Source organism: Amblyomma mixtum, chromosome 7 (assembly GCF_055824585.1).
Source record: "Amblyomma mixtum isolate Tamu chromosome 7, ASM5582458v1, whole genome shotgun sequence".
Classification (NCBI taxonomy): domain Eukaryota; kingdom Metazoa; phylum Arthropoda; class Arachnida; order Ixodida; family Ixodidae; genus Amblyomma; species Amblyomma mixtum.
The window spans coordinates 204,144-230,042 of NC_143018.1; the positions used below are offsets into that span (position 1 = coordinate 204,144).

Here is a 25,899-nt window from a genome sequence, read left to right on the forward strand (position 1 = left end):
GAATTGTTTTACACAAAATTAAATGACATATCTAAAATCAGCACACAAAAATACATGTGGCCTGAAAATTTCATTACTATATCTAGATTAATAAAATTTTTTTTTCAAGACCAGGGTTTAAAAGAGTGCCCGAGAAGAATTCTGGCTGTTATCATTCCTGTATTTATGTTTGTTGAGGAAACTACTACTGCATTACAATTTTCTGTACGCTCACGTAATTAAATAAAGGTTTGTGCTGCATACATTACCAGTGACGAGTGCTGATGAGCAGTACTGTATTTACTCGCATCTAGGCCGGCCTCAATTCTAGGCTGACACCCGAAAGCCAATTAAAAAATAAAAAAAAAACGTAAGCCAGCTGAAAACATAATTGGGAACGACAACATGCAAACGGCACGATCCTGCTCCCGCTCGCTCGTCCTCCCATCACTGACACACCTGACGTCACGTTCTGCATCCATCAATCTGTAGAACCTTTTCTTTTGGTGGCAGCAATTTATATCCAAACTGCTGCAACAGTTGGATGATAACAATTTGCATTTTCATATATGTTAATATGAAAACAAAAGTTGCACCTGAGCTAGAACTTTATCGTGAAGCATTTAAAGCAGCATTTTCTGATTATGGTTTAAGGGGGGACGAGGGTCTTAAAACGAACTTTTTTATTTATGGCTAGAATCTCATGAAATTTTGCACACAGATGCATTTTTCTCTTCTGATTCCAAATATGTAACCATAATTGAGCTGGTGGTCTTAGATCTTACAAAGTCTAGAATGTAATTAGTTATTTCTTACACAGCTTTAATGAACTTTCTCGTTGCATTGTCGCTTTTATTTACATGAATTGATAGCCAGAGAGTTCCCATACCCGATGACATTCTTCGTTTTCCTCTAAAGGCATGTCATCTGATATACTGTGTCGAGAGTAAAAGGTTGCAGTATTTTACACTGCAACTCGTTAAGCTAATTGTAAATTGCTATTTATACATGGCCTAAACAAAAAAAGTAAGAATGTCATCGGGTATGGGAATTTGCTGGCTATCAATTCATGTAATTAAAAGCAACAAAATGCAATGAGAAAGTTCATTAAGGCTGCGTAAGAAATTACCTAATTACACTCTAGAATTTAAGATAACTATTGATCTAAGACAACAAGCTCAATTATGACTACATTTTTGAAATCAGAAGAGAAAAACACATCTGTGTGCAAGATTTCATCAGATTCGAGCCACAAATAAAAAGGTCAGTTTTAAGACCCTCGTCCCCCCTTAAGTACCATGACATTTTACAACACGTGAATTCGCTGCTTGGCAAATATAAAACCAGCATTCTTGGATTACCACAACCATGTCTAGTGCAAAACAGCAGTCTATCTTGGGTAGCAAGGCTAGTCTGCCCAGTGTAAGGAAGAGTGAACTAAGCGAAAAATGTCTTCGAAAGGCTGGTAATGTTTTGCAAGTTAGGCAGATCTTAGTCACGGTGCTCCTGGCATTTTTGGCATGCCATTTTTGTGCAGTTAATGTATACAGGTTTTATTTTGTCAGAACTGCTTTGTAATTGCTAGTGAGTCAGTTTTGTGTGGCCAATGTGAAGGCACTGAACACATACAGCAGCCGTTATGAAGGTAGGTAAGCCTACATGGGTTCCAAGGAGTCTTTCTGTGGCAGCCTTCCACTTAACCCTTTCACTGCTTGGTTTTTTTAAATCACCGGAAGTGGTAGTGAAAGTGTTAATGACTGCCACCAATAGATGTAGGTCTGGTCAGCAGATGCACCAATGAGTGAATAAGGTCTGTACATGTGAGAGTTTGTGTGGAAGATGAAATTCTCTGCCATCTTATTGTTGGTTGCAACAGTCGTAGTGTGCCTGTGCTCATTTACATTGTTCTGTTGCTGTTGGCTATAACTTATGCCAAATATGTCATTAAAGTGATGTCAACACTGAGAAATTCCTTTCCCTTATCACTGTCGTATTAATGCCAAGCGGTGGCAACAGCAGCACACGCAAGCTGCGATGTTACCCATTTATTACACTGCACTGATAGTGTTCACAGAATGCTGCAACTTGCGCAGAGCACTGCAGAATGAATTTTGTGGTCTGCTTTTTGAGCAAATATTAAGCAAAATCATCCGATGTTTAAAAAAAGAGGCAAAAAATTGCCGACGATTTCGTTACTTTCTAATGCGAAATTTGAGCGCAGCTCATCAGCTGTTTCAGCTTTTCAATAGACTGAGGCAAAAAATTTTAGCAAGACATGTATGCACAATTACAGACAGCTTTTTATTTGTCACACATATTCCTTCTTCAATAAACACTCCACTAACAGTTCTTGTCATGAAGGAAGCTTTGTGGTCGGAGAAATCGATGGATGTATGCTCGACTTGCTGCACCAATGCCTGGTTCTCGAAGACAAGGCGGTCTATGCAAGTATTTCGCGAGGTTGTCACGAAGGACTCCCACTGGTTGCCTCGCTCATGGCTCAGAAAGAACTGGCAGAGAATAAACTATTTATATAGGCAAGTGGTTCGCAGTGGCGAACGATGGCGGCTATGCGTTTTGGCTCGGGCGTGAGAGAGGTGGCGCCAGAAGCGCGCACTACCCCGGTTACGAGGAACAACGGTGACGCCGCGATACGGGCGCCAAAGAGTTGCACTCTAAAACTGAATATGTGCTATGCGTGACAAAAGGGAATGAAGTACTGAGCACAAGAATACACAACTCTCCACTGCTGCCAGTTACTGTCACACTAAAGAGAAGGCGATTCATGCACTGGTGGCACTTGGTGTCAGTGGAACCAAGAGACAAAATGAGCCGCCGTATGTGCAGTCAGGTGTGTGAACACATGACTGAAAGGAGATTAAATGCAGCATGGAGATAGCTTTCTTTCTAGCTATCAGATGCAGCGAGGGAAAACAGATGGGGAGCAATAATGTGCACTAGCAAGTGACTGCAGTTTGGGAAACTCTGTAGGGTCGCCAATCTTTCAACATATTTATTTAAAACACTCATATTGTCTACAGGCAGTGAGCAAAATGTGCGCAAGAACGATGGGTGTGAGTATGTGAATGCAGACCACTTTTTCACAAAGAAAAGAGTTGCATGTGGCTTTACAAAGTCTCTAACGGCGACAATCGATTGAGTCTGTGCACAAGGTGACAGGGTTTGTCTTCCATCACAATCCATAGCTGTCTGCGAGCCCTGGGTCCACTTCTGATGCTATGGCAAGTAATCGTGCCAGTCCTGCATGTGGTGGGGAAAACAAAACGATACTATAGTGACATTGTCAAGGCTAGCTGCAACAACAAAATATTGTTAAAGCAAGATACTGGTAAAGTACGCTCAGATCACCATGTGAATAGTGTGAACCTTCTCTAGACAGAATCACCTTGAATTTTAAGCACGAAAATATTAAAAAGCCATTAATGCCATCTACACTAAACTAAGTTCTCATGCCATTCATAGCAATTTTTTCCCCCCTAACTGCAGACATTACTATGTTGCATGCTTGCAGCTAAACGGGAAGCTGTTTCTGTAGCTGTTCTATGAGACAAGTTTACAGCACAGGGGTATCGTACTGTCATGAGGTCTTTGGGACAAGAGCTGCTCAGGCAAAAGAGCCCTAGTGTGATTGTCTGTAATAACATATGATACGAGACAAAATACGGACCCTATTCACTTTCAGATTTGGCAGGCAAGAGGAGGCTCCTGCTTGGTAACACTGTAGCTCCCCCAGCCCCCGTACTTTTTTGCAAGGTTTGAAAGTACTGAGGTGGAGAGGAGGCAGGGCACCCCGCTTCTCCAACTGGTTTGTTGAAGAGCAGCGATAAAAGTCATTTCCACCGCGTCTTGAAGCGATGATATAGTACTCTAAAATACTGGGCAGTGTGATGACAGTCTCGAGTAAGGGCGCTGCGTGCAACTGGTACTCTATGCTGGCCGCCCGGTGCGTAGTGGGTGTGGTGGAATCGGGGCTACACCAGAGCGGTGTAGTTCTCGTCGCAGGTGTTTTCGCGCATGATGCAATAGCTAGTATAGTTATTAGAGGGGAGCGGTTCCACGTAAGATGGAACAAAGGGTGGCTGATCAACCTCTTCAATTTATTTGAAATTTTTATATATATTCTTGCCTAATCACTGGAAAGGAGTGATCCGCAGTTGGTTTTGCCCCCTCCCCCAAATTCGAAGCATGCGATATTGCCACGTATCATTGTAGTGTTTGTTCGTTCGTGCTCAAGGCCGCAGGAAAGGGGTTTTATCATTTTTGTTGGTGATGCAAGCGACCGGACTAACCTCGATTGATCACAGCCATGAAAAGCTGCATCTACGTTTTTCCAGATCACTGTAGATGACCTTGACCTGTTATCTCGAAGTTCCCTTGCCGGCTTTAAATTGAGCGATGCCACGAGCGGCGGGCATTCGTAGTTTGACGACTGACGAGTGCGTTTGTTGCTTACGCCGCTGCCGAGTGATTCAGTTCTTTTGCGGGCGCAAGTCAGCCCAAATAAAGAGCTTCGTTTGCAAGTCTTGTTGCTGTTTTCCTGACCGCTGGACTGCCGTCACTACAGCGTGACAATATTTTTAATGATGGAGAAGTGGAGTTCCGCGCTTCAGTGCTGTGCTGTTTTGGCCAACTTTCCATCCGTCCGTCCCATATATCACAAAGAAAAACGCGTTCGGCACATCACCTCAAAGTCGTCGTTTGATTTGCCGGCAGGTCCTCAGATGAAGACAATGAAGGGCCCTCAAATCAGACAGGTGCGCCGAATATCCTCGCTGCCACAGTGCTGTCTAACAGCAGGTGACACCACGCCTAGTCGCTAAGTTAGAAAGTCATCTAATCCGCCAGCACAGTGATTCCTCGCATTTTTTTCAAAAATCAGTAAAGTCTACTTTTGAACACCCTGTATATCAAGAATCACTATGCAGAATGTAGCATATCAGGAACACATTATGTTTAGTGTTTCTCAATGCACTCTACAACTTCTTGGGAGGGACGTGGGTTTTGGAGGCGATCTTTAACAATTTTCTGCGCAGAGCGATAAAATTTGGCACGCTTATTGTGAAGTGCAATAAATTAACAAACACAAATTTTCACTCATATATCTTCAGTAGATTGGAATTATATATTTTTTTGTCCTTCACTGCTATACCAAACTTACAGAAAGCCTGGTGTGACAACAAAACAAGGTAGGAGCCTAGAATTGCATTTTAGCCAAAGGAATGGTTCATGCAGCAACATTCTTAAAATATTTTCATCAACCTGAGGTTTTCCCACACAGAACATCATATCCACGTTTGTATAATACACTCATTACTATCATGTCAAATTAGCGACCGAGTGAAAAAAATGAGAAAGTTTCTTCTATAACACCAACTCTTTGGTTTCAGTTTTGTTTTTCATTTTCTAACATGAGGAGGACATAACAAATAAAACCTTGTCCGCACATAGTCCGGACATAGTCCGGACAACCTTGTCCGTTCCACTGCACGCTCCTCAAATGCGAAAGGCAGTTTTGTCGAAGCAGTTTTGTTTGTTCTCATGCCGCCTCTCTCTCTCTTTTTTTTTTTTTTAAAGCAGCAGTGGTGAGTAAGACAACGATATGGAATGACTGGATTTTAGTTCCAAGATGGAGACTTCACCTCAAAGGCCCGCGACACCAATGTGTGCTCAAGACATGTTTAATTTTACTAATCATGTTTTATTTTACATAGTGCATTTGATTTATAAATGATGAGAGTGGCTTTATTTGGTGCTCTAGGGTCTTCGCAACAAACTGCCAAGATATTTTACCAAATGCGTCAGCCGAATTTTGATTATGACGACATCAATGAAGGCCACGCCCCCTTTACACCCACAGAACCCATTTGTTACCCACTTTAAAAAAAAATGGAAGAAAAGGGGAAACTCCAAACTCTGCTATAAAAAAAGAACAGAACTCGCAACCAGTGTAATGTATAGCACATCCCATATCTACCTCCACTTCATGTCCTCCCATGACTGCATTCTCTAGTGGCACAGCAGTTATTCCCTAACTTGAAAGGACATAGAAAGCGCAGTGTACCGTATTTTCCGGTGTATAAGACGCGGCTTTTTTTCAAAAATCTTGCTGGTGCGTCCTATACAAGGGTGCGTCTTATATGCGAATTTTTCGTCTTTTTTTTTTGCGAGTTCACCGATTACTCAGGAGCTTTTTTCACCGAAAAAATATCACTACCAATAACACGGTTGTAACACGGTTAATACTTCAATACCGGGACAGCCATGCGCGACATTTTAGGTGACCTTTATCATGAAACGCCGGAGATGACGACTTCCAGGATCACAAACGCGCGGCCGTTTTGGAGGCCCCAAGCAAAAGTAATGAGAAACGCCAAAAGATGGCGACAATCGCGCTTCTCGCCATTGTTAAAACAATTCAAGACAAGCCGGTGTTCTTTTTTAGTCACCCTTTGCAACTTTGTTTGCTGCGTGTACGTAGTGCGTGTTTCAGCCGAGTTCCCTCCAGAAAGGGGTGAAGCTTTGATAGCGCATCTGAAGATGAAGACTTCGAAGGTTTCAAGTAGAAATAAAATGTTATCGACATACGGGGAGCTCTTTCGTTTTTTCTTTCTTTTTTGCTAAAACGTGGGCGGGTATGGCGTGAGTGTTGCCTTTTTCGAACACTTAGCGTTGCTTAAGAATTGCTCATAGGTACGGTGCATTTCGCGATAGTCGCGCGAGCGTGTTTAATTAAGCCTCACTAGCCTCACTAGGTAAACTGAGGTGCGTCTTATACACGGGTGCGTCCTATATACGAACTTTTTCAATGACAGCTTGCATATATGGCGGGTGCGTCTTATACAAGGGTGCGTCTTATACACCGGAAAATACGGTACTATGTACGCAGCTGAAAATTGCAAGAATGGTGACTAAGAACATGTGCAACGTTTTGCATGTTTTAATTTTTTGGTAATAAACTTCAGGCTCAGCGCAGCGGCTTATTTCTGCTTTGCTTGTTTTGTTTTACTAATGTATTTCAACTATAATTTTTCAAAAAGTTTCCCACACACAACTGTGGCATTTTTTTTTTGTTCTTAAGTCTAACCAATAAGCTACAGTTTGATGCATTACAATGCACAGTGAATTTTGATAATTTTTAATTTAAAACACTCAAAATGTTAAAAAAGTTAAAATGGGAACCGTGTTGTTCACACTCAGTGTTAACCCTTTCAGGCGCTTTGTACACAATTGCGTATGTGGCAAACTTACAGCTTTTTCTGGGAAACTGGTGTACTTAGCAATGATTTTATTTCAGTCAAACTGAGCACCCTTCTTGTTGCAAATAAGTTTTTTTGTTGTACCATGTAGCGAGCGCAGTAAATAATATTTCACATAACAGCGAGCTAGGTAGCGCTTTGTCCGCCGTTTTTGTGCAGACAGAATTTGCCGCGAGTGAAAGCATCGATTGTTTTTGCTAAATTTCGAGTCTAAATATGCATTTTCGAAACATGAAGTGATTCTATGATCCCTAGGGTGTTCACCCGACACATGAGTACATTTCTATGTTACTATTTCTAACAAATCTGATACTTTGTACAGAATTCTCTACATCATTGTAAAAACTTATCCGCAGGTCTTTCCCGCTCGAAAACTAACAAATTCCCTTTCTTGAGGCCTGAATATACTACTTAGGTGAAAAAATAATTGATTTCAGCAAAAACAAAAAATGGCGCCTGAAAGGGTTAACAACACTGTGGCTATTATTGATCTCAGCAAAAACAAAAACTGGAGCCTGAAAGGGTTAACAACAACGGCTAAGTGGATATTATGATTTACATATAATAAACATAGTACAGCCGATCACTGACTCACACAAATGCTAACAAATGACAACTGATTCCATTTATATAGTGCCCACACTTTTTTGTTGACATCTGAAATGGAACAATGTGCATGCAAAAATAGTCCCCATTTATGCAAACGTTGAAGAAACTTAACGCTCACTTTTTTTGTCTTCGCTTCCAAGAAACATGATTAAGGTTGCGAATCGGCCTATTTTTGGCAGGTTGCTCATGATGGGGCAGATATCGACACCATCCCTGAAACAAGGTAGAGCAACAAACATTAGCAATGGCGAAACATCACTTCCTTATCACCACATGGAACTACTGTACCCTCACACAAATGCAAAGATGAACAATGTGCAAAATCCCCATCACGGTCCTCAAACCGGCACTAGTGTTCTTAATGTTTTGCCTTTCTTCTAACAGCCATTCTTTCCAGCAGGAAATTCATCATCACCCATTTCCGCAGTCCAGTTTTGGATAGCATTGACAACAGCATCACGAAAGAAGCATGCGTAATTACTAGGCATGTGCTGACATCCCACAATTTCAAATATTCGGTTGAATAGTAAACTATTCTATACTCGGTTCGATCCAAATGTTTGGTATTCAAATCTCGAAGTATTTGCCTCAGTGAATAATGTTTCTGGAACTCTTGCTGACTGGTCCTGACAGGGCAGGTGTGCAAACAGCTAGCTGGCGCCTGGCACCTTGAGACATCCTCAGGATAATCTGTGCACGCGCAGTGGCTCACGCTTTGTTAAATCTCTTAAACAGGAGGATGCGCGGCTCCCGACTTCCGTGGGACGAGTCTGAACTGACTGCAGCTGCAGCAGCCGCTCTTCTCCACGTGAAATTTGCTAGCCAGGCGTAAAAGCGTCAAGCACGAAGGGAGAGCTAGCACGAGACCTGCAGGATCACTGCAAAAGTTTTCAGAGTACCACAATCCCCCTCTCCTCAACCTGTAGATTTGTAAGGTATATGGCGGCTGCTGCCTCATGCTCCCGGCATGATAATCACGTCTGTGGTGCCCTGTCTACATGCCTTTGTAACATCAGTATGATGAATTGCACAATAATATTCTTTGCAGTTGACAGAGGCAGCTTCAGTGACGTTGTGAACAAACGCTCGGAAGAAATTGGAAGCAGTGATTTTTGCAACTCATTTGAACAGCACATTGTGCATGTATGCAGTCCCTAGAGGAGAGCCCATAGGCTTTGGATGGCCACAGCAGCATGCTGCAAATTTTTGTGCTCGCTGTTCTTGCAACTCTGAGCCACGGTGGCCATATTCCTTCCAAGCTTGATGGCGCAGGGAAAAGGAACGTGGTACCCTGAAATTTTCCAGTGACTCGAGGCGCGCAGTCCGTACACCCAGCAGGCGTCATGGAGTCGCAGCTTAAAAGCAAGAGGCAACAGCTGCACAACAACGCAACTGCAACTGAAAGCAGCAGTTGGAGGCCCCACATCTAGGTCTCTATAAAGTCACCATAGTCCTCGATAAAGTCAGCAATAAAATTCCAATAAGAAAAGGTGTGAAGCAGGGCGACATGATCTCACTAATGCTATTCACCGCCTGCTTACAGGAGGTATTCGGTATTCAGAGGCCTGGATTGGGAACAGTTAGGGATAAGAGTGGATGGAGAACACCTTCGTAATCTGCGACTTGCTGATGACATTGCCTAGCTAAGTCACTCATGGGAATGAATCGCAAAGCATGATCAACGACTTAGACAGGCAGAGCAGAACAGTGGGTGAAAAAAATTAATATGCAGAAAACCAAAGCAATGTTCAACAGCCTCAGAAGAGAACTGCCAGAAAAAGGTGTGTACCAGCTTGGTACTCACCTAGGCAGCAGAGACGTAGAGGCTAACGAAAAGCGTTCAACTTAAACTGAGGACAACCAGCAAGCTATGGAAAAGAAAATGATAGGCGTAACAATAAAGCGCTAACTTGATGGATACATCCTATGCGTACGGGTGGAGCGCCTACATGCATGGGCGTACGCTGGAGCCTGTCTGTGCATGCACGAGCGGGGCGCAGATATCTGTGTGTGTCAGATACCGGCGCCTGTGCACGGGCACGCGCGTTGGAAGCGGGGTCCGGAATACAACCATTGGAGGATCGCAGTGCTCTCGGGGACTCTTTTCTTCATGGCTAGAAGCCCGGTCAGCTTCCCTCAACTTTCCTTGGAATCCTTTCCGTTCCCCAGCCATCTTTTGTTCACTGTTTGAAATTCTTTGTTCACTTTGTTCACTGTTTGTCGAAATCAAGAAGTAGAAATGGGCTTGGGCAGGGCATGTAATGCGAAGGCAAGATGACTGATGGTCCTTAGGGGTAACGGAGTGGATTCCAAGAGAGGCAAGCATAGCAAGGAGCAGTGGAAAGTAAGGTGGGCAGATGAGATTAAGAAGTTTGCAGGAACAGGGTGGCCGCAACTGGCGAAGGACAGGGTTAACCGGAAAGACATGGAAGGGGCCTTTGTCCTGCAGTGGACGTAGTCAGGCTGATGATAATAAGATAGGTCTCACACCTCACAGATACGCCGGCTAAGTCGGCTCCCCCAATTTTCGATGGTCATTTTTGCAGAAGGTCGACATATAGCTTCAATGAGTGTGGCAAAGCTTCAATGCACTCTTAGCTTTTTTCAGGTAATGGCCTTGTGTGTTTGAAAAATACAAGATTTTGAAACTGCCTCTTGTGCCAGTCAACCTTTTTAGTGTGCCAGAAGTATTGCAAACATTTGCTTCGAAATTATTCGAAGAAAATTACTGTTCACTTCGAATTTGCTTTGAACCATAAAACCAACATTCGCACATGCCCACTGATTACACATACAGGAGTAGCAGTCCAGTCCAATCCTCCTGGACACTAGTCAAAAACTCCTCTGGGAGGATCGTCATACGCACCTCACAAACTGGTTTTCCAAGATGCCGAGAATTTCGCAGAAGAGTTCACTCTCCATTGACTCTTGAAAGTATGTTCCTATTTTGCTCGCGTCCAGTTGCTGTCAGTGAGAGAGAGAGCATGAAAAGGAAATCAAAGGTGTGCATCCCATCGCTTAGAGGCAGCTCCAAGCACAGTGTTTGCCACAAATCATATACATATAACTGTGCCACTGAACTAATTAATACTACTACAACTTTACCTTGGCATGCCAACACTCATTTCCACTTGGCTCGGTTCATTCACTATCACTGCTGATGTGAAAAGGATTTCATTAGCATGTTCAGCGCAGTGGACTTTTGTTAGGTGAGTATTGTTATGGCTCGAGGTAGCGTGGCCAGTTGTTGCAACACCAAGGGGGCTCGTCCGGGATGAGGAAACTGTCTAAAGCTTCTAAGGTTGGGGAATACGAAAACAAGCAGGTTTAATAGCAAGAAACTAAGACACTTATTTACATAAATTTACAAAAGAAGAGCAAGGAATCAAAAATTAAGAGTTCATGACGTCGAGCGACTGGATGAACCTTTTACCCAGGGCCCAGAGCGTTCGTGCTCACTTTGGGCGCAGGTTAAATAGCCCAAGGCTCCGCCCTTTCACCAGGCGGCAATTCATCGTGACACAAAAGATCGATACTACACCACACAGCCAACGAAGACACCTGTGGTAGAGCCCACCCTTGGAAACTGGCGAGGAGGGAGCGTAAGTCCGCATCCCTGTCGCACTGTGTTGGCAGCTGGCGTCCATCGAACACAGGTGTGGCATGATGACGTCGCAGCCGCAGCTGCGCTGGCTTCCTCTGATTCGTTCCGGGTTTTTTTTTCAGACGAGGGGCACCCTTTTTTTCCCGGTCGTCGGTTGCTTTTCGAAGGGAAGGTCGTTGGCACCGATCGCAGCCAGTCATCCTTTTTTTTTCTTTTTGGTGGGGTCATCGAGGGGTCAACGACCGCAAGTTGAATCACGACAGTATATACCTTGACTATGCTCAAAACGCCTGGCAGGTGCATTTGCTTTTCTATAAGGAAGAAGTAGATTGGTTCAAACTTACGACGACAAATATCACGTAGTTCTAGTACTCCCAGATGGAGGCTATCTTGGGCGACTTCATTACACAATCCTCTGTTAGAATATGAGGGCTCATTCAAAGTGTGGCACATACACAACTACAGAGCAACTGCCAACAAGCTATTGGCTACCGTGACCAGCCAGCACCTCACTGGCAAGTGCAACAGAGTGGCCCGAGGGCCCGTCGCTGTCCTGTTCAACGTCCCTTCCCCTTCACCCACCCTCACCTGATCCATTGAAATGGGTCTAATAAAGTTATTACCAACCAACCAACCAGCTGCGGTGACAGTGTCAAACTCAAGTTCAAGTTTATTCATTAATGCATACATTAATAGTGAATACAATAAAATTAGTACAGAAGGAGGTCTTATGGTACATGATTGCCAGGGGTACAACTGCAAACAATGGGAAGCAGTGTAGTAAAAAAAAAAAAAAGTTAGTGCTATGCAACGATTGAAATTTTCGAACACGAATCAAATACGAATATGAAGAAGAAAAAATGGCTTCGAATATCGAATCAAATGTTAAATAACTGTTCACTATAAAATAAAATTTCAGAAAACGATACAGAGGCAAATGCTGCGGCACTTTTGTTCTGCGGCACTGTGCATGTTCTTTGCAATTGAAATAAACTGAAATAAACAAATCCAGACCACGAAGCAAAAATGTATTCAGTAGTAAGAATGCACAGGAAGCTCGCATTTATCAACATTCCAAACTCGTGCCCAATCAGCATCATGGATTCACTTGGGACCATGGGATTGTTTGACCTCACATCATGGACTTATTTTATCTGAAGGCCCACACTCTACCGCACTGACCAGGAGGACTCGGACCATGGTCTGAATGTGAGCCCACTCTCACCACAACTCAGGTCATGATCTGAACATGAGTCCGGACTCACTTATGACTCAGATCAAGATCTGAAATGAGCCTGGGTGAGCCCGAGTGAGTTGACTCATGAGTGAGTGTGTCGACCTGTGGATTCAATAGTCAAGAACACATCACGAACAAAAGCCTTTTTTCTTCATATTCATATTTAACCCGTACCCAAAAATTCTATTTGCACACCCCTGCTAAAAATTAACACGCAGAAAACCAAAGTAATGTTCAACAGCCTAGCAAGGGAACAGCAGTTCGCAATCGGCAGTGAGGTGCTGGAAGTAGTAAGAGAATATGTCTAGGGCAGGTAGTGACAGCTGAGCCGGATCATGAGAGGGAATTAACTAGAAGGATAAGAATGGGGTGGAGCGCATGTGGCAGGTTCTCTCAGGTCATGAATGGCAGTTTACCAATATCCCTCAAGAGAAAAAAGTATACAACAGCTGTATCTTACTGGTACCCACCTATGGGGCAGAAACGTGGAGGCTAACAAAGAGGGTTCAGCTTAAGTTAAGGACAACGTAGTGAGCTATGGAAACAAAAATGATAGGTGGAACATTAAGAGATCGGAAGCGAGCAGAGTGGGTGAGGGAACAAAACGCGGGTTAATGGCATCCTAGTTGAAATCAAGAGGAATTAGTGGGCTTGGGCAGGGCATGTAATGCGAAGGCAAGATAACCGCTGGTCCTTAAGGGTAACGGAGTGGATTCCAAGAGAAAGCAAACGTAGCAGGGGCCAGCAGAAAGTTAGGTGGACGGATGAGTTTAAGAAGTTTGCGGGGATACGGTGGCCGCAAATGGCAAAGGACAGGGTTAACTGGAGAGACATGGGAGAGGCCTTTGCCCTGCAATGGGTGTAGTCAGGCTGATGATGATGAGCAATGACGCTAAAATGTACACATATTGCTGTTCTGGTTTCAATTTGCCAGAATGAAGGCAATGCACACTTCTGAGGAAGTTACTGACCTTGAGGTATTTGTAGCGTAGCTCGGGAAATGAGGCCAACTGCCTCCAGTCAATCTGAAACTGGTATGCACTGGTTGCAGGTGGTGGAAGCTCAGGTTCGTGCCGTGTCTTGGAGGCTGCCACCCACTCTTCTTTCAAGGGTGCACCACCTGGGACATCCCGGATGGTCACCCTTTTCAGCGGTTTCTGCAAGGAAGCAGTCACATCTTAGCTTCTTCTTGGGACCTGTATTGCTTGCAGGCAGAGTCAGCCAGGTGTCAACTTTGTTGGTGAATACTTCTCCTCAAGGCAGCACATGCCTTCGCTGCGCCAGACGGCTAACCAATGGTCTCTTCAAATGGGATACAAGCTTATCCCCTGGTTGGATGGCTTGTGAAAGAAGCCTGAACCTTCAAATCCATTTTTACAGAAAAAGGGCCACAATGGGCTTTACCGCATGAGGCGGATCTTGGTTCCACGAAAAAAAGAAAACTGGATAAACTAGGTAGTGTATGGCTTGCTTAAAGCACCCGGTGAGAACTGTCATGCCCCTCCATTTTTTCCTCCTTCTCTTCTTTGGCACGGCTGTGACAACAACTAAACGGGCTTCAATTACATAACCACTTGGGGAGGGGTCCCAGTAATGGCTTTCGCCGTAACGGCCACCAGTCGCTACAGGAGTCGAACTTTTGTCACTACCAGCACATGCTCTGGGAAGCTAGTGCTGCTGGCAGAGCCTACAATGTGAATCGAAGGGAGAAGAAAATCTCCACATTTGTCCGCACCTTCACTCCTGCCTAAGCGTGGCGCATATGCCAGATCTCGACATTGTGCACACTTCACATGGCATGCATTGCCACCGGCAGACTCAAAGGCATGTACTTAGGGCTTAAACAGTTGGCAAACGAATTTTTAACCAACACGGTGTCGCAACATGGGTTATTGCGGCCTAGAGATGGCCAGATATCGGCACCTCATAGCCAATGCCTGCAGCGGACACAAAGGTGCATGGTGCTCGTAGAGTTGACACCAGCTATAAGGAGGACTGAGATTAGAGATAGAGCTACCCAGCTTGGCACCTTCAGAATACTTGGAACACACAGATAGCATTCGTTGCAGGAAGAGAGAGAGAGAAAAAAAAAAGAGAGTGAAAAGAAGAGTCAGACCAATGCTGTTTTGCTGTTATATGCTGTTTTGCTATCTAATCAAACAGTATACATTTCTGTGCACATCTTTTTTTTTTTTCACATGGTGCTCAGTGCGTCTAGGTTTGTTTAGTGCGGTTGCCCAGGTCATACACAGTCTTCAAAACATAAGAACAGCAACATCCAACTTGTCTTGTTCTTAATTTTTTTTTTAATACTGAAAACATATTCGATTCGATATTCAAAGGCAGTTTTTCTTCATATTTGCATTCGAAAATTTAAACATTTGCACACCAGTACTAATGAGTAATTACTGCCCAACTGTTTCCCTTAACCCTTTCAGGTGCCATTTTTTGTTTTGACTGAAATCTATCATTTTTTCACCTAAGTAGTATATTCAGGCCTCAAGAAAGAGAATTTGTTAGTTTTCGAACGTCAAAAACCAGCAGGTAAGTTATTACAATGATGTCGAGAACTCCGCACAAAGTGTCAGATTTGTTAGAAATAATAACATTGAAATGTGCTCGTGTGGCAGGTAAACACCCTAGGGATCGTGGAATTGCTTTGTGCTTAAAAGATTCATATTACACTCGAAATTCAGCAAAAACAATTGGTGTTTTCACTCACGCTCGGCAAAATCTGTCTGCACAAAAACGGCAGACAAAGTGTTACCTAGCTCACTCTTACGTGAAATATTATTTACTGCATTTGCTACATGGTACAAAAAAGCAACTTATTTGCAACAAGAAGAGTGTTCAATTTGACTGAAATAATGAAATCACTGCTATAGTGCTCCAGTTTCTCAGAAAAAGCTGTAAGTTTGCCGCTTACACAGCTGTGTACAAAGCACCTGAAAGGGTTTTTAAAAGCACTGACACTCTAGATAATATCTCAATCAACACCTTGTGCACAAGAAACCAGAGACAGTGGTCGAGTAGCATTCATTATAGGCCACCAAGAACTGCCAAGTGGGCCCACTTGCCTCCGATGCCTTTCTGTCCTTGGGAGCCTTAACCAGCGGCTCCACTTTAACCACTGTCACCGCTCTGCTGACCGGCGGCAGGATATCAGTAGTGGCATTCGTGGTCGTAGGTCGTTCAACCGGCACCTCGATGTTCGGTGGCTGGCAGGCTGCGGGCTGCTCTGTGCAAACACCGGCACCACCGGGCTTCAACTCCTAAATGGAGAATAGAACAAGATGTTTGAATCATTATGCCTAATCCAACGAAGAAGAAACAATGCACTGCCTTCATTAGTGGAAAGTAACGGACTACTCGGCAACGTTTCGACAAGAGGACTTGTCTTCGTCTGGGCAAAGTGTTCATCATTGGCAGGGATTAAATACGGCCTGCACTCCGAGGATGAAGGCACGGTGAGGGGAAGGAGGGTTGGAAGTGGTAAGGGTGTTAGGATGGGGAGGGTGAATCTTGTCCAGGCATGACGGCTGCTAAAAGGAATGTTAAACGGTTGATCTGCAAAGCTGAAAAGAAAAAAGCCAGCTCAGCAAAAAACAAAGCGGAGATGTGGAGCGTGGAAGAGATGGGAACGCGAGCTTGAAAGACTCTGTGTGTCCACCTCGATGTATGGCTTGGTATGACTTGCAGCATTGACCTGAAAAACTCAGATAAGGAAGTAGTCAGCATGGTGGAATGAAATACTGGGGGGGGGGGGGGGGGGGGAGGGGGGAGGATATAAAGGTTTGGTTTAGTTGGTTTATGGGGTTTAGCGTCCCAAAGCGACTGAGGCTATGAGAGACGCCGTAGTGGAGGGCTCCGGAAATTTGGACCACCTGGGGTTCTTTAACGTGCACTGACATCGCACAGTACACGGGCCTCTAGAATTTCTCCTCCAAAGAAATTCTAGCCGCCGCGGCCGGGATCGAACCCGCGTCTTTCGGGACAGCAGCCGAGCACCGTAACCGCTGAGCCACCGCGGCGGCGGGAGGATATAAAGGAAAAAGAGGAAACATGGGAGTGAGTTCAGAGAAAGCATGAAAGGAATGCGGAAGCCAAGTGTTCCTGAGAAATGATGGCACAAGAGAAGCAGGGCACTAGCCAAAGATAAAATTGAACAAAGAGAGAGAAAGAAAAAAAAGAAATTGTCATTGAGGAGGTAAAGAACAGGTAGGGGTGGAAGGGTAGAGTGAAAGAAACCATAAACTATAAAGCGGCATTATGGAGTACTGGGAAACGCTCTGACCACATGCAACACCTTTTTGAAGAACTACGCCAGTCCTGGATTGTACCTGAGAGACTACTCTAAGTTTCCTCTGAATATGTTCATCACTGCTGGTTGTAAGGTTTAAATTTGTGGATTAGAAATGCATCTCTGTATTTTCTATCCCTTGCAGGTTTGAAGCCTGACTGAAGAATTAACAGTTTCAGGTTATCAAAGTTGATTAATATGGTCTGGCTCTGCCTTCTGTACATTCTTTGCTGAGTCAGCTCGATGGCCATTTAGTCTGGTGCTCATTGATTGCCTGGTTACTCCGATGTATTGTTTCTGACAAGAGGGGCACTGAAGAATATAGATAACATTAGACGATGCGCCGTTAAAGCTTTTCTTTATATCGAAGATGAAATCACTTGCCCTGCTTCTAACAGAAGTGTTGTTTTGTAAATGCTTGCATGTCTTGCATCTAGGTTGAGAGAATGAGCTTACTGTCCACAGAGGTATCTTATGGTGTTTTCCAATTCTCTAGACGTCCAACAAGACGTTTAGGAAGTCGTCTACATGTCGACATATTGGGACGTGTTTCTTCACGTGCCGCCTTGCGGCATACATACTGAACTAAAATTTACGAATAGTTGCACTCCTATGTTCTTAAAAATTGTTACTAAAACAAGTTAAAAACGCGCTGTTAGCAGTTGGCTTGTTTTTTTTTTTTTTTGCTGCAATAATGGTGCGTTCATCGCTACCGCTTTAGCAGACGATCTCACTCGCACGATTTCCTCCCGCGCGATTCACACATATAAGCTGCTATAGCAATCGTAGGTTCATAAAGACTGCTTTATTGGCCGCCAGTTCTTACAAAAATCAATTTCACGGAATGACTCACACTTGAAAGATGGTGTGTCTCCGGGCTCCAGTGCCCGCCAAGAGCACAGGTCGCTCAGCTCTGACTGCACCAACTGCTCCGCCATGTTTAGAGTGGAAGTTAGCCTGCATCGATGTTGACTTCGGCGAAGCAGTCTTCTTGGACGGCTTCTTGAAAAACGGAATGCGTCTCAAAATGGCGGCTGTCCGGCAAGACGTCTAAGTATTGAACGCACCCATAATCTCTCAGGTTTGTGTTGCATCTGTATGTTACTTTAGTGTGTCAGGAAATATTCTCTTGAGACAAAATAGGGTGGTACTTCTACAGAATACTGTTCATGTTCGGAAGGGCGAGTATTTCGTTGTAAGTTCACGGGCCGCTCACTGTTAAAGGTGCACTGAAGAGGAATCTGAACTCGTCTTTTTGCCGCGGGAACTCGATCTACACATTCCGAGCATTTTTAGAAACTTCGATTTATTGCCCTGTGTGGCCGATTTTCCTAATTAAATCGAATTAATGCCCGGCTCCCGGCTTTTTTTTTTTAATTCTCCCTCGTACGGTGGGCGGAGTCGACCAACGCGGGGAGTGCCATTTACCCAGTCCCGTGGCGGCTTGCTGCTCTGCCATCGGCGGAGTAATACGTAGTAGTCCGTAGAAGCAAATAGTCCGCGCGTATTTTTATTTCTGCAGGCTTATTTTGCAGTTATATTATCTGCAAATGAAACTATTTATTCGCGGAAACCTATAAAACAAAATGAAGCGAAAGCAAAGCCTCCACGGAGCTGGCTGAAAGGCACTCCCCGCGTTGGTCGACTCCGCCCACTGTACGAGGGAGAATTAAAAAAAAAAAGGTGGGAGCCGGGCGTTAATTCGATTTAATTAGGGAAATCGGCCACACATAGCAATAAGTCGCAGTTTCTAAGAATGCTAGGAACGTGTAGATCGAGTTCCCGCGGCAAAAAGATGAGGTCAGATTCCTCTCCAGTGCACCTTTAACTTTTGTTCGTTTTTTAAGTACATCGCCTCGTTTTACTAAAGAGTGGTTGCTTACTGGAAAGCATTATCAAGGGAGTTCTGAACATGATTCCTACCAATTAGGGTGTTTTTTAGAGATGTGGAGGTGTTTAAAGATAGTCATTGGTACATATTCTTCTGAAGCGTGTTGCCTGTCCTACAAATATGCCTTGCTTACAGTGTTTTGGATGACGGCTAGTGAAATCTGGGTATTGGTGTCGGTCTGTTGGCTTCCTTTGGAGAGTGGTTTTAAGCTGGCTAATTTCTAAACGGATGGTATCGTCGAGGAAATTTACTTTAGAGTATTGAAAGGTAAACTTAATGCTAGAGTGGAATCAATTAAGGTGCAAAACGAAAGCTTTTAGGGTCTCAGATCCATGTTCCCATATGATGAAAATATTGTGTGTGCAAAACAGGTATAAGAACGGACAAGGGAAGGGAAAAAAAAGAGGGGCTCATTATGACATACATGACAGAAGCCAAAGGTCACCGAAACTCGCGCCCGCCGCGGTGGCTCAGTGGTTACGGCGCTCGGCTGCTGACCTGAAAGGCGCGGGTTCGATCCCGGCCACGGCGGCTGAATTTCGATGGAGGCGAAATTCTAGAGGCCCGTGTACTGTGCGATGCCAGTGCATGTTAAAGAACACCAGGTGGTCGAAATTTCCGGAGCCCTTCACTACAGCGTCTCTCATAGCCTGAGTCACTTTGGGACGTTAAACCCCAATAAACCAAACCAAACCAAACCGAAACTCGCACAGCTTCCACCCGCACTATTTGATGACATTCCAGCTGCATTCAATTCAAAGCACCAATCCTGAAAAAGTGCCGTTGGTGCCAGTGCATTAGCAGCACCACACCTCATAAGAGCGAGTTTTCAATCAAGCGCGTGGCAGGCAGATCTCGTCGTCTGCTCCTTATGAAGACGTGGAGGTGTTCAGTTCTCGCATGTATTTTTTGTGTGCGGTTGCTTTTGTACCTAACAAGACTTGAGTCGGCCATGGAGTTGGCCATAGTCAACGACAACGACATCGCATAGTTCCTTGCTATAGAATACTTAGTTCTACTCTTCCGACAGTGCTCGCCGCCGCAGTGGCTCAGTGATTATGGTGCTCGGCTGCTGACCCGAAAGATGCGGGTTCGATCCCGGCCGCGGCGGTCGAATTTCGATGAAGGCGAAATTCTAGAGGCCCGTGTACTGTGCGATGTCAGTGCATGTTAAAGAACACCAGGTGGTCGAAATTTCCGGAGCCCTTCACTACGGCGTCCCTCATAGCCTGAGTCACTTTGGGACGTTAAACCCCATAAACCATCTTCCGACAGTGACTAAGAGGAAACCAACTCCGTGCTGTCTTTTGCTGCAACTCATTTGTTTGGACCAACCGTGGATGAATTCCGAAGTACTATAAAAGCATGGTTGCAAGCTACTTTAACTGGGAATTCATAAGACTCTTCAGACTCTCTGGAGAGACGTTCGAGGAATATTCGGCGCACATCAAGGCCCCTGCATATTTTCTGACACCTATGGGAGGGTGCCCACAATCACCGCCGAGAACCCACCTCGCTCATCTAGCTCTTCATAGACCTTTGCAATAAAAGGCTTCCTGGGCGCTGTCATATTGTTCACTGGACTGCTGTGAGCACCTCGCGCTAGCACGCTGGAAGCGGCGGCGGAACCGGTTTACGCCAGTCCAAAGAGGAGGCATTTCGACAACTCCCTCGCCCGATGCAAAGGTCTATAAGCAGTGATTAAAAAAGAAACAGTCCTTTGGCAGCACCAGAGGACTTCCTCGCTGCTTAGCGTTAGGCCCGGCATCCCCGTAGCCGCAGCAGTATGGCGGAGCAGCAACGAACCAGCGGCAGCTGCCTGCATGCTTAGTGCAGCAGGCAAAGGAACCTGCGCTGGTTGTAACAAAACATGCTCAGATTCGCCCTGCCTGCAGTTTGCCAGCAGCCCACACACAACGTTTTGCGTGAAGTTTTGTGTGAACTCCCATGGACAGGCCGTCACAACATGGCAGCTACAACACAAAACACAGAAAGGATACCTGCTGTCACGTATATTTCAGCACCATTTTTTTTCCAAAATGACATTGGACCCGTCAGCTGAAAGCTGTCTGCACGTGCACAACTTTTTTGCAGGTCCTTGGCGGCTGGTGTTAATGCTCCTTGCACCAAAGCAGCACCACGGCTGCACCCAAATCAATCGCGGACGGCGGTGGCGCTGTGAATCGAGGCCTTTGGTGCAGCGCACCATGAACCGGGGCAGGCGGTGCAGTGAATCATTGCTGGATCGAATTCAGCTTTCATGTCACACTCGCAGTAATACAGGACACACTACGTCCACTACTATGGACGAGGGTGGCGCTGGCAAACTCTCAAGATTAAGTTACACGCAATACATAAATACACCTGAAAGCAGCAGATTGGACAGCCATCGCCGTGGCTCAATTGGTAGAGCACCGGACGCTTAATTCGGAGGTCGTGGGTTTCATCCCACCGGCGGCATGTGGCTGCTTTAAAGCGAAAGCTTTACTAAGCCATGTTCCGCGAATTTTGCCGACTGTGTCGCTCTGACCTTCAGCAACCTTCAGCCGCCCCGGAGCTGCGCCGATACCGATGAAAAGTGGGAACTTAGAAAGCAAAGGGAAGGAGCATAACTGGGCCCCTGGGGTAGAGGACACCTCAGTCGCGCTTTAAGCTACGTGGCGGTAGCGACAGATGTCCGCTGCATGTGTTGGCATTGACAACATTGCGGCAGAAACGCGGCACTGAAGCTATAGGCTGTTGGCATTCATTGTGTTCATTGGCATTGGCGTTAACAACACTCTAGACTCTGATGATTTCGAGGAAAGGAAGTGCACATAACTGGCTCTTAGGTCAGTGGATGCCGTAGTCGCGCTTTGATGTAGGTGGTGGTGGCGAGAGAGAGATGTGGGCTGCATGGGTTAGCCGATACGCTGACAACGTTGTGGCAGACACGTGGCATTGCAGCAATAGCAACTACATGCTCGCATACTATGACATACTATGACATAAGACATACTATGCCCACCACTATGGACGAGGATGGCACTAAGGAACACTCTCAAGGTTAGGTCACACGAAATACATAAATACCCCCGAAAGCAGAAGATTGGACAGCCGTTACCGTAGCTCAATTGGTAGAGCACCAGATGCGTAATTTGGAAGTCATGAGTTCAAATCCCACTGGCGGCATGTAGTTGTTTTTTCTTCTGCTTTCTAATCAGCTATCTTAAAAAAAAAAAAGATTACCCTATTAATCTCCCATTGATGAACACCACAAATAAAAAAAAAAGTCCCCTATGTCCTTGCTTTCGGTGACTGTTGGCTTCCGTCAGGTGTATGAGCGGTTTTTCTGAAAATGAATTTAGGAGTTTATACCCCTTCCCACTTCATGCCCTCCTCCACCTCACCAGGCCTTCCTCCTCAGAGTGAAGGCCCTATTTAAACCCTGCCAATGATGAACGCTTTGCACAGACGAAGACAAGTCCTCTTGTCAAAAGTTTGGCAAGCAACCTGAGGCTTTCCCCTCACTTGTGCACTGCACCTCACACTGGTAGCTGTTATTTCTTTGCTCCTTTTTGTTCTTTACAAATGCCCTTACTTCTAGGATTTAAAACATCTCCACACACAATAACCACACAAACACTAAAACAAATGATCTGCCATGCAAGCATGAAATGCATTCTGAAGTACTGCAGTGGAGGCTATTTCAGCATATGTGAAAGGCTTGCTACAGAACACCTGGTGATCCCTTGGCTGCATTGCTTTGCAATCGGTCAACTCGTGCCTTTTCTAGCTGCGTCAGGTGCTGCCTGGCTTCCCGGTTGTGTGGCTCCAGCGACAGGACCTTGCGGAAATCCTCGGCGGCTAGTGCCCGCTTAGAGAGGCCTTCCCGGGCTAGTCCACGACGGTGGTAAGCCTTGACGTAGCTGGGATCCCATTCTAGGGCCCGACTGCAGTCTTCCTCGGCCGCACCAAGCCTGCCCAGACAGAATTGTGCCCCTTGTCAACAGCATGAAGGCTTTGGAATGAGCATTTCTGAAGCGAAAGGTAGGTTCTCAACAAGCAGGTTTGCAATGACACAAAATGTAGCCTTTAGTCGAACTGTAACTTCAGTGCGTCTGACTGAGATTTCTGTTTCAATTCTTCAGGCATACAAGAAGAAATGCTAGTATTATTTTTCTAAAGACAACCTCAGAAGTATAAGTGTTTTTAACAACCACTGATATTTCCAGCAATTTCAATGTCTTAAAAATGATTCTTCAAATCCAAGTATTTCAAAACCATGCGTGGACATCAGCTTCAGCAGAATGATCAACAACTTACATGTTTTTACGTAGAAAAGCCATAGCCCTGTTGGCATACAGCACTGCGTTCTGGGGGTCACACTCGATGCCAATGCCATAACTCTCGATTGCTTCATCGTAGCGGCCATCTTTGAAGAGCCTGTTTCCCTGTGCAAATTGAAGGGGACCAATCAGACCTGAACGACAACAAAAAAAGCAGCAGGTTTCATGTCTGAAAGCAAAGCCTTGGCTGTGAAAGTTGACGCAGTGAAGGATGCCAATTGGGTCCACATCTGCCCGAGTTCTCTATGAGTCAACAGTCTCGGTTCACAGAAACTTATTTGCACATTGTGTGATTGACGCAGATGCAGACTGAACACCTCACATCTACGTAATCGAAAGCAGACAAATAATGGCAGGACTGCATAGAGGTTCTTGCTTAGCAACCCAATCACATCCTGCATATAAAGTGCAGCAGTGAACGCACAAATTTGTCAACACGACTGCATGACAATGTACTATGGGTTATGAATATTCATCGACACAGTAGTCTAGCTGCACAGCTGATGCGTGCAATTAACTGGAGGACAGCAAAAGAACACATCAAGTCCAAAGCAGCGCAAGCAGTGGGTGCTTGGAGGATGCAGCCTGTCCCAGAGGCACCTACCTTTTCTTTCTCAATGAGCGCCCGCTGACGCTTCCACTCGGCTTGGAACTGCTCGTCTTCACTGTCAGTAGTGCCTGATGAGCTTTCCTCTTCCTAATGATCAAGAGAGATTGCTGGCAGTCACAATGCGGGAGGGGGGCTACAAACCTCAGACACGCACATTTATCAATGTTTCTAATGCAACCGTGGCTCCTGGCTCTCCCGTCGGTGTGCTATCAGGACACGGGTCGGTCTCCAAAGATGCGGGTCTTTTCACAGGCATGGGCTCCTGAGCACATCAAATGACACATGTCCAGCAAACTCAGAGACACTGAGCAGTTTGGACAGATGCTGAAAGGGCTAGGAAGAAAAATAAAGATGCCCTCCCTGTTGGCACAAACCTGACACTCGTGTTGTACTCCTTGACAAAGACATGAGTGAAGCACATGATGCAAAATTCCAAGTGGAACCGGCAAGTCTCTCAGAAATGCTGTGAAATGGCATTTTTTTGGTTTGGTTTATGGTTCCATACAGTTGACGTAGTATGTGCAACCATGAAGGACGCTATACTTCAGTACCCAAACATATGCTGTGTAATGCTTTCAAACCACAGCTGTAATTTTAATGCAGTGCCACAAACACTCCTGTTAGTTTGTGACATGTCATTTTTTTTTGGGGGGGGGGGGGGGGGGGTGAAAGATGTCCTGTGATAACTGGATGGGATTAAAGACTTGGAGCATTCACTTTTGTTTCACAATAAATTACATGCACACATTTATTCTGCAAATTATTTTTATCCCCCCATTAGCAGCCTTGATCAAAGTCTCACGCGCATCCATAGTTCTGCTGCACAACAGAATACATCCTCTTTACTTTAGAGATACGTCTAGGAATAGGCACACAGCAGACAATTTAAATGCTAAGAACAGCGTAAGTTTGAGCGTGGTTGCTGCGCCCCAACCGTGAGGCCCCATGATGACGGAAATAAAGTTCATTCATTCATTGAGCGTGGTGGTGGCTAAAAGAAATAGAAGCGCACAAAGGCAAGACGAACGAGAAGACGCGGGCAAGCGGTCGTGTCTTCTCGTTCGCCCCGTGTTTTGTGGGCTACTATTTCTTTTTAACTAAATGTTAAGGCTCGCTGTCAACTGCGCCAACCAGACAACGTAACACGGCCGAGCGCAGCGCGTCAAAACAATGCCACTTGCGGACGCACAGCAAAAACGCGCTTCTGACATCCTCGCGCTAGTCAAAGCAAAGCCGTTGATGGGCGCACTGAATAACGAGGCACTGCAATTTTCTACCGTGGCCGGCTGAAGCTTAGACTTCAGGGACCGCAGATGAGCGTCTTTCATTTTGACGCTGGCCTCCCAATTTCGCAGGTTGCGTAGATACTCTTCGTAGGCGGCGGTGTGGGCTTTCGTCGTGCTTGCTGGATAACGCGGCTCAGACGGCATGCCTGCGTCTCATCGATTGATGGCACGCACGAACCGAGTTACGAGACCAAATCAGCGAGCTCGAATAACTAGCGATAATCACGTGCGAAAATTATACAGCACTGCAGCAGATCTCCGCCTTTATAAAGCGCTCCAAGTACTCCGCTAACGCCCTGTTGCAGACAAACCACCAGTACAGGCGCGCGACCACATGCTGCGGCCACCAGCAGCGGTAGTTGTTGTTCTCAAAATAATGGCGTGTACCCACTGCAGGGGAAAAAGAAAGCGGTTGCACCGCGTTCTATTTTATTTTTCTCACAATTAATTCTAATAAGCGTGTAGGACAGTGTAGGAATTGGTGAAGGGGAGGCAGAATTCAGGAAGCTTGCGCAAAGCCATGCGCAAAGCGAAACGAAGCCGTTTTAGCGGTTTTAGGTTTTAGAAACGCTGATCGCGAAATTTGTGAAGCGGCTAAAAACTGTGTATGCGTAACAAAATAACCACACGAAAACTATACCAAAGCCAATCAAATATGAATCAAATCAATCTCTTGTTGCTCTTGTCTGAGACGATGATAGTGATAAGTGGCAGTGTAGTAACTGAGAAAGCAACACAGGCTGTAATATTGACGTGATTGTTGCCTATAAATTATAAT

The 25,899-nt window shown here is 45.3% G+C and overlaps 1 protein-coding gene across 2 annotated transcripts; it reads right to left on the reverse strand.

Annotated features, from left to right (window-relative positions):
* Positions 1-2,967: 2,967 nt before the first annotated feature.
* On the reverse strand, positions 2,968-25,503 carry LOC149334777 (uncharacterized). 2 transcript variants are annotated; one of them, XM_089551399.1, is made up of 10 exons: positions 25,113-25,503; positions 23,990-24,097; positions 23,830-23,922; positions 23,203-23,330; positions 22,664-22,856; positions 15,784-15,978; positions 13,678-13,863; positions 10,732-10,829; positions 7,984-8,078; positions 2,968-3,240 (listed from the first exon to the last, which is right to left on the reverse strand). In XM_089551399.1, exons 1-10 carry the CDS (start codon positions 25,263-25,265, stop codon positions 3,173-3,175), a joined length of 1,317 nt encoding a protein of 438 aa, XP_089407525.1. In that variant the 5' UTR covers positions 25,266-25,503; the 3' UTR covers positions 2,968-3,172. The 2 variants fall into 2 exon arrangements, with proteins under 2 accessions (XP_089407525.1, XP_089407526.1); XM_089551400.1 differs by lacking the exon at positions 25,113-25,503 and adding an exon at positions 24,210-24,479.
* Positions 25,504-25,899: the final 396 nt, after the last annotated feature.